Genomic DNA, 9,372 nt, shown 5'->3' with positions numbered 1-9,372 from the left:
AGCAGTACTGATCTTAGTGTTCAGAATGAATTTTGTATGCCATTAAAAGATAGTATAGCTATCCAGTTTGGCCAAACTTTTCCACTTCTCTGTGATTAAAAAACCATTGAACATTGTCAAAGCACAGCCTTTTACATTTTCCACTATTGTTCTCTGGAGCTGATTATATCAAAATCCATACAACAGTTTGAGCTTGTTACTATTGTGCATAGACAGCGATGAGACTGGAGATTAGGGGGTGGCAAAGGGTGGGGGAAGTGGGTGTGACTTCTCAACCATGGAAATCCTGGGCACATGTGCAGAAAAACAGTTCCCCTAACCCCGAACCCGGGACCAGTCATAAAGGGACATCTTCGATGTTTCTCCTGAGAAATCAAGCAGTTTTTGATAGAACAGCTTGGATCAGATGTCGGCGTGAGGAGGGGAGATACAAAACATAGCAGCCATTAACCTCGTGGCTGTTGTAAGCTTTCAGGGATTTACTCTGCAGTCTATAGAATGAACTTCTTTTCCTATTTTTAATTGGCCTGCACCCACTCTGCAGAGCAGGTTTCTTTTAAGACCTTTAATTCCCTTAATTAATGTAAATCCTTACTAGCTTTTTCTTTTCTTGCTTTCTTGCTTTCTTTTATTTCTTTTCTTTTCTTTCTTTTCTTTCTTTCTTTTCTTTCTTTCTTTTCTTTCTTTCTTTCTTTCTTTCTTTCTTTCTTTCTTTCTTTCTTTCTTTCTTTCTTTCTTTTGTCTTTTTAAGACAGGGTCTTACTATGCAATTCAGGCTGGCCTTGAGCTCACTTTGTAGCCCAGGCTGCCCTTGAATTCACAAGGATCCTCCTGCCTCAGTTTCCCAAGTGCTGGGATTACAGGCGTACACTACCATGCCTGGCCCTGAGCTTTTTTTGCTTGTCTTGACCAATTCTTTGTTCAGGACAACAAGAATTTAGCATCTCTAGAAGGAGCCCGTGGTACCGCAGGACCCCAGTAACAAATATAGCACTGACACATGAAGAAATTGGGGTACAGAGAGAGACACAACTGCTAAGAGGCAGGGATAGATGCAGGAATATTTTAGGAAGGTCAGGGGGCAGGCTATGGTGGACAGGGACAGCAGTAGCAGTTGGAGGCAACTTCTGCGTCCCACACTGGCCCTTTGCCGTACTTAAGGAATATTTCCCTGTGCCAGGAAGCATTTTGGATCATATTTTCCTCCAATGATGTCAGAATTTCTTGACGGAGTCCTTACTATTTAAAATTGTAGTTGTGGCTAAAACCCTCACACCTGGGCTGCAGAAGGCAGCCAGCTAATTGTGTCTAAAATCAGGCAGTGATTTTCTGGCCAATTGAGTCATCTGTCTGTAATGCTTTATTTCTCTCACAGTTTTTTTTTCTCCATTTCCTCTTCTTCCTCCACATCTCAGCACACTCTGGTTCCCTCTCTTCCCACTCTCTTCCTCTCCAGCCTCACCCCCTACCCTCTGACCACCCACACCCAGCTTCCTTCTCAAGACTGGAAATCCATCACACCCGTCACAATTTCTTTACTCCACCCTCAGCTCTTAGGGAGACTCACTCATGCATTGTTACAGCTACCCGGTAGAAACAAATAGGAACATCCCCCCAAATCTCTTTGAAATTAGACATTAAGTCATTTATTCTAATGGTTACCCATCCGCTCATCAATCTGCTAATTTTTGTCTCTATATAAATGTTGCATGAGATAGCCGGGCCTGGTGGCACACACCTGTAATCCCAGCACTAGAGGGGCTGAGACAGGAGGATCATTTCGAGTTTGAGACCAGCTGGGCTACAAAATGAGCTCAAGGTCAGCCTGAACTGCATAGTGAGACTCTGTCTCAAAAAGAAAACATAAATAAATAAAGAAATATTGCATGAGGAGAAGTTTGCCTAGTATTGGAAGACAAATGGGTTTTGATGATACTGTCATTTCCTGCTCAAATCTTTGCAGAGCTGAAGGAACTGTGTAGGTTAGCTGGAGGTTTGCTCCACTTAATAACAAACTCAGAGTTATACCTAAAGGAGACAGGAAGAAATGAAAGCTACAGCAGTGGTCACGGACATGTCATCCAGGACTCATTTGGGGCTGGATTTGCCTCCCGTCAACCAGGGTGGAATGCCTTTCCTCTGATTGGTACAGTTAATAACTTGAGGTCCGAAGTTTATTTACTTGGCATGCCCCCTGTCCCACACTAAGCTAGAGGAGTTTCATGGTTCCATTTCGTCTTTGTTTATTTACATATTTATCTTTTTGTCTTTTTGAGACAGGGTCTCGCTGTGCAGGTCAGGCTGGCCTTGAGCTCCCTTTGTAGCCCAGGCTGGTCTCAAACTCACAAGGATCCTCCTGCCTCAGCCTCCCAGGTGCTGAGATTACAGGCATTCACCACCATGCCCCGCCCCATTTCATCTTTGGAATGTGGTACTCATGAGTAGTGTAAGCTGCTGGGAGGTCACAAGACTGCGTCTCCTGCAGTTCCCCATCCTATCAATGTTCTCCTGAACTGCCTTTTGGAGATACTGGTGTTATACTTTTCCCAGCACTCACACTTACATTGAGAGTGGCTGTGGTGGAATTCTGTGAGGTTGAAAGGGACTATCCCACAGGACTTTTATTTCCTAAGCCTACTTTGCCTTAGCATGAGAGAGATTATGGCTTGTTCATTTGCTTTCTCAAGCCATTCTTCCACACAAAATATATTGCAACTTTCCTTCAGTACATAACAGCAAAATGTACTTTGTAGCACTGGTAGATTGTACTGCAAGCCACTGTATGTCTGCGCTCTTCTTAAAGGAGATGTTAAATGGAAAGGGTAGTAAAATGTGTTCTCATCTAAGTGAGGATTCAGGAGACCAACTCAATTGACTGGAGACATTCTGACTAAAACTGAAAATCAAGAGCTCCGAAATATGTATCAACAAGTGTTTATTTCCGGTATGTGATATATCAACAAGTTTTTATTTCCAGTATTTGATTATTGTTATGATCCAAGTGACATTGTTGAAGTTTATAATCTAGACAAATATATTTGTTTCATTTATTAACACCTGAGTAATATTACCATGTCCTGGGATGGCTAAAATACAGGAGCACAATATTTCTTTTTTTTTTTTTTTTTTTTTTTTTTTGGTTTTTCTCCGGTACCGGGAACCGACCTCACGACCTTGCGCTTGCCAGGCAGGCGCTTTGCCGCTGAGCTAAATCCCCAACCCCAGGAGCACAATATTTCACATATAAAAAATAACTTCAAGCTGGATGTGGTGGCACACACCTGTATTCCCAACACTCAGGAGGCTGAGGCAGGAGGATCGTTGGGAGTTTGAGGCCAGCCTGAGCTACAAATTGAGCTCAAGGCCAGCATGAACTGCATAGTGAGACTCTGTCTCAAAAAGACCAAAAGAAAAAAAAAAATCCCTGAGTTCAATCCCCAGTACCACATTAAAAAAAAGAGGAACATGTTAATCACCTAAACTTGTTATTTATTGTCTTATCTGAAAAAAATTATTACTGTAGTAGTAGATTCATTAAGAGGAACATTTAAATACAATGTGATTTTCCTAAGTAGAAAGAAAAAACACATTTTAATTTTCTTAACAATATCCAGGGCAAGAGATACAGCACTGAGTTCAGGTCAGAAAGAGAGCTGGCCCTGCTCCCCGAAGTCCAGCAGAGTCACATAGGGACAACTCCCCTAGCTCTGAGGTGCCAGGTCCCTCAACCGGCAGGGGAAGGGGAAGGCATGGCCCCGAGCAGCCCAGCTCCAAGCCACCCCTGCCCGGGAGGCCACTGCTGCAGATCCTCACCCTGGGCTATCAGGGTGGACCCCAGGAAGGACGGTGGTGGCGAAGTCCGCGCGCAGAGGAGCCGAGAACGGTCCGCCAGAGGCAGCGATAGGTCCTGGAGCTGATCAGCAGCCGCACAACCCTGAATCACCAGGCCCAGCAGAAGCAACGAGGAGCCCCAAGCAGTCGCCGAGCCAGAGAGACAATCCCGGAACGCGGACCCTGAAGTCAGAACCAGGAAAGCAAGCCAAGGTGCCAAAAGCCCAGGAGCCGTGAAACAAGCTGACTTTGTCTGCAGCAAGTCTCTGCGGATGACCCAAGTGAGCCTAGGCAGGGGCTGCACAGGGGACCTCCGTGTCGCAGCAGAACTTGGCAGCACATCAGCTGGAGAGAGCCGGTGAAGCCAGCGGAGTTCAGCCTTGATGGAGTTGGCCGGAAAGAACTGTCAAGCTTGGAGCGACATGCCCCGGATCATAAAATAGGTTGGCAGCGCGCTGACGAAGAATGTCCACTCCCTGGACCGAACACTTAGTAAAAAAACTGCCGATAAATCACGGCAGATTGTGCAATTTAAGATTGATTTTATCACCAAGTTATGACCATCTCGGGGAAGAGGACGGAAGCAAGCAAAGCGAACACAGACAGCCGTAACCCTGGGCCGGAGGGGCCTCAACAAAAACCACACTGAAAAAATCCAGGAATGAGTCACTGTGCCAGGAGCACGAATATGAGCCTTTCAGAATTCCCTGGGCAGAGAGGCCCCAGACAAGGCAGAAAACAGAAATAAAATGTGGATTTGTAACTCAGACACCTGGAAGACCAAAACCGAAGCCATCCCAGGAGCACGCAGGTTTGCCCTTCCGCTAAAGATCAGCCTGTGTCTGACCACCGTCTTCTCCTTCTGCGTTGCTAGGCCTGATATTTATGATTATGTAGCGTTTCCAAGCTCAGCTACAGTACAACCTGATTCCCTGAAGACATCTACTCTTACGGAGGGAAGGAAGGAACATGGTAGGATTCATCAGTCCATACTGCTTCCAAAAAGAATTTTGTTTTTTTAAATTTTGTGTCTTTTTGAGACAAGGTCTCGCTATGCAGTTCAGGCTGAACTTGAGCTCACTTTGTAGCCCAGGCTGGTCTCAAACTCAGTGATCCTCCTGCCTCAGCCTCCCAAGTGCTGGTATTTCAGGCGTGTGCCACCATGCCCAGCCCAAAGGCAATTTTTAAATCTTTCCACTGGGCATCTGTATCTCAAACCCCTGCACAATGCATTGCCAGCTTAATAAAAGGTTTCAGACATGAAAAAAAAAATCATATCCATGTTGAGTAGTACTTGACAATAATAACAAAAGAAGGCTGGTTTAACTTTTTGAACTGATGGTATTCCGAGAGTAAAATTGGAGGTTTGTAAAAAGTGTGTTCTTTTGTAGCAGGAGGGATAGAACTCAGCCTCTTGCTGTACGCCCACACCGCATGCACCAGCCCACTGGGTCACACCACCAGCCCACATTGGGTCCTCTGGGTGAAACAAGCTGTAAAGAGGCTTAGCAGGATAATTTATTTCTATATTAAATTCAAGTCTAGTAAGGGTTTAATTTTCGTAGCAAAATGTTCCATGAACCAGTGATTGCAATTCAAAACAGCTTTTCGTAGAAGGTGTCCTTTGGAACTGTAAACATCTCTTCCATCCTTTTTCCCACAATCCACAGTGAACATTTTAAAAAAATATTAGAAATATATAAAGCAAGGATGTCTTTTTTTTACTTTTTTTTTTTTTTTTTTTTTTTTTGTGGTACTGGGGATCGAACTCAGGACCTTGCACTTGCCAGGCAGGTGCTTATGCCACTGAGTTGTATCTCCAGCCTAAAGCAAGGATGTCTTACGTGCTTTCCTTTGTTTGCTGGGATGAAATTCCCAAGCCTTGAGATTCAAAGAAGGATAGGCTTATTTGGGCTCATGTTTCAGTCCGTAATTAACTGGCTCCACGGCAGACAAGAACTGCTCAGCGCACTCCAGCTGGGAAGCAGAGAGCGGAAGGAAGAGCTAGGGAGGGACATAAACTCTTCCAGGACACACCCCAGGGACTCACCTCTGACCAGACCCACCTCCTGTAGCAAGTCAGCTACAAATCCCCTTAATATGTTGAAAAGCCCCTGTAAGTGCATGAGGGTCCGGGGACATCTTAGATATAAACTGTTAGCACGTGATACACAAAATAAACCCTAGGATCTGACCAAAAAACCTGAAGCTAAAGCCATCATGGCTTTATTTTTACAGCTGTGAGTGATTTCCATAAAGAAAAGACAACCACTGAATTTTCTTTTGTATAGTCTCAGTTACAGGTTTCAGTTTTTCTGAGGATTTTTTCATTCGTCATTCCACTACCATGCTCTTGACTTTTGTTCCTATTTTCAATAATCTTCAAAAAACATGAAGTCCTGGGTAAAAACAGAAAAATATAAAAGTGAGGAGTCAGAAAAAAGCATCAATTCTCAAACACAGCTAAGAGAACAGATCACACACAATAACTTTTTTTTTTTTTTTTTTGAGACAGGGTCTCACTATGCAGTTCAGGCTGGCCTTGAGCTCACTTTGTAGCCCAGGCTGGTCTCAAACTCCCAAAGATCTTCCTGCCTCAGCCTCCCGAGTGGTGGGATTACAGGTGTGTGCCACCACGCCTGGCTATAACATATATTAAAAAAGAAAAATTAAATATAATATGTAAACTTTTGAAAAGTCTGTTGGTATGTAAATTCTTTCATCCACTTTGAGTTACTAAATTCTTTTTTCCTAAATTCTATACTTATCTATTGATACCTATATGCATTTCTTTTTTTTTTTCAGTAAAATATAGTTTTCTTCTTATTTGGGAACACTTTGTTTTGTTCCCTATAGATTTATTTTTTAAAATTTATTTTAAAAATAAAAGAAGGAAAACATATTAACAGACAGACATCCATTTACAAAATAGCATAAGGTCAATACAAGCAATACTGAATTACAAAGTGGTACGAAATTAACAATGGTTGCTGTATTACGTTTGACATCTTCCTATAGGCATTTCTGAATTCCCTAGCAATTTTCCTAAACAGCATTTTTTATAAGCTCCTGAAATCTTTCTCCTTCATTCTGTCTGCCTCAACTTTTTGTATCTCTTCTCTAGTACACAACTTCTCTACGGACACGGTAGGAGTTCCACGCACAACTCCTTCCAAGATAATGACAGCCATGCTGGAGGGACGGCACATTATAAATAGAACACTGTGGGCCAGGTTCAGTCTTTTCCTTCGGAACCCTTCTTTGCCCCAGCTTGCTTCACTCCTTCCCTGACCTGACCCATCACTGTCTCACTAGACCGTGACCAATTTTGGAAAGAACAGACTTACAATGAGAAAACATGCGCCAAGCATCACAGCTTTCATTTTCACATCAAGGTCCAAAGGGAACTGGATCCCGAAGTTGTCTGCATCTGTGAAAGCTTCTCTGAAGAACCCAGTCCAGTGCTTGGAAATCTTGCCAACTGTAGATTTTCCATCAAGAGATTTAATCTGTATTGCAAAAAATAAAGTCTTAAGGATTTCTACAAAACTCATAGCAAAGCTACATTCAAAGGTTTAGTAAAATTAAACCAACACCATATTAAATGATACCTACATGTAACTATGATCTATGCCCCTAGTTAGATATTCATTGGCTCCTGTATATAATTTATTTATTTATTTTTTTCCGGTACTGGGAATTGAACTCATGACCTTGTGCTTGCCAGGCAAGCGCTGTGCCACTGAGCTAAATCCCCAGCCCTGCCCTGTACATAATTTAAGAGAAGTGATATGCTTTAAGAAAGGGTTTTATAGGACAAATAAATTATATGAAAGCAATTTTAATGAAATAACATGTTCTATTTTGGATTAAGACAGAAATAATAAATTATTTAAATTGACCCCAAACAAAATACAGGCAGAAAAGAATAAATAAAAACATAAATTATTTAATATAATTTCCAGAAACAAAAGAGTGTACAATGACCTGCAAATTTAAACATGATGGAAGGCTTACTTTCCACCACTATCAGAAGGGGAACATGAATTACTAAAAATTGAAAAACAGTGGTTGGTTTTGCAGTCCATGTAAACTTTATGCTTCTCTCAACACAGAAATCTAAGCTGGGTGTGGTGGTGCAGGCCTGTAATCCCAGCACTTGGGAGGCTGAGGCAGGAGGATCGCTGCAAGTTCGAGACTTGCTTGGGCTACAAAGTGAGATCAAGGCCAGCCTGAACTGCATAGTGAGACCCTGTCTCAAAAAGACAAAAAACAAAACAAAACAAAGCAAACCCCCCAAACCCAGAACTCTAACAGAGTTTTGCTTATCCTCCTGATGGCCTCTTGCAGAGATGACGAAGAAGCATAATTAGGGATTGTATATCACAAACACAGTAGTTCTTCCTTATCGGTGGGGCTCTAGTGAGGCCTGAAACTGCAGCTAATATCAAACCCTGTATTTTTCTTATTCATGGACACCTATAAGGTTTAATTTATAAATTAGGCACAGAAAGCGATTAACTATAATTATTAACCATTAAATGGGAAAATATAAAAATATGACTATACTGTAATAAGTAACACAAATTTGGTCTCCCTCTTTTACTTTCCAAATATCTTCCTCTTCTCATCCTTTTTCTGACAATGTGAGAGGATACACTGCCTACGGAGTGCAAGGGAAGTTTCATGTCGGCATTACACAGTACATTAGGCCGCTTCCTTTAGGGTTACTTGAATCTAGCAGCGAGATAGATACCAGTATAGTTGATCTGATGATCAACCATTACCAAGAACGCTACCAAGCGACGACCTAATGAGGAGGCAGCACAGCTGGTGAGATTACTCTGGAAAAGGGCTCTCTCATGTCCAGGCTAGAGGGAACGGGATGGGGCACATGATGCATTATACTACTCAGGATGGCATGTGATTAGAACTTAAAGTTATTTACCTATGGACCATCCACTTAATGTTTTTGGGCTACAGCTGACTGTGGGTAACAGAAATTGTGGAAAGCAAAACTGAGGAAAAAGGAAGTTCTTCTGTATTAACCTTATTAAAACAATCTGCCTAATTAGGCTTTTTTGTAGGAAGTCAGATTTTCTGAACATGGCCCAGAGCACAGGTTACCCTGTACAGCAGATTAAGGAAGAATTCATTAGCTTGGACAAACAGATTAAGAGAGCAAGGATAAAGTTCTATTTAAAATGAATGATAAAAAACAAAAACAAAAGTAAAATTAATGATAATGTGGTGTCACTATAGAGAAGACATCACTTTTTTTTTTGTCTTTTGAGACAGGGTGTTGCTATGCAGTTTGGGCTGGCCTTGAGCTCACTTTGTAGCCCAGGGTGGTCTCAAACTTGTAAAGATCTTCCTGCCTTAGCCTCCTGAGTGCTGGGATTACAGGCGTGTGCTACCATGCCTGGTTATCAACAATGATATATTTTTGGGGCTGGGGATTTAGCTCAGCGGCAAAAAGCGCCTGCCTGGCAAGCGCAAGGTCGTGAGTTCGGTTCCCGGTACCGGAGAAAAACCAAAAAA

General features: G+C 42.4%; 1 protein-coding gene across 1 annotated transcript in view; it reads right to left on the bottom strand.

The window, feature by feature from the left end:
- Nucleotides 1-6,035: 6,035 nt before the first annotated feature.
- The window catches only part of LOC102019692 (phospholipid scramblase 1-like), an 18,723-nt gene continuing 15,386 nt past the window's right edge, over nucleotides 6,036-9,372 (bottom strand). Inside the window, exons 7-8 of the mRNA XM_005401437.1 lie at nucleotides 7,179-7,340; nucleotides 6,036-6,230 (exon numbers count right to left, since the gene is read on the bottom strand). Coding sequence (XP_005401494.1) covers nucleotides 6,204-6,230; nucleotides 7,179-7,340 — 189 coding nt within the window. The 3' untranslated portion in view covers nucleotides 6,036-6,203. The remainder of the gene's footprint in view (nucleotides 6,231-7,178; nucleotides 7,341-9,372) is intronic.

Source organism: Chinchilla lanigera, unplaced genomic scaffold, assembly GCF_000276665.1.
Source record: "Chinchilla lanigera isolate Chin_1 unplaced genomic scaffold, ChiLan1.0 scaffold00073, whole genome shotgun sequence".
Lineage (NCBI taxonomy): Eukaryota > Metazoa > Chordata > Mammalia > Rodentia > Chinchillidae > Chinchilla > Chinchilla lanigera.
Note: the sequence above shows the minus strand (reverse complement) of the source record. Positions and strands in the feature narration are given on the sequence as shown.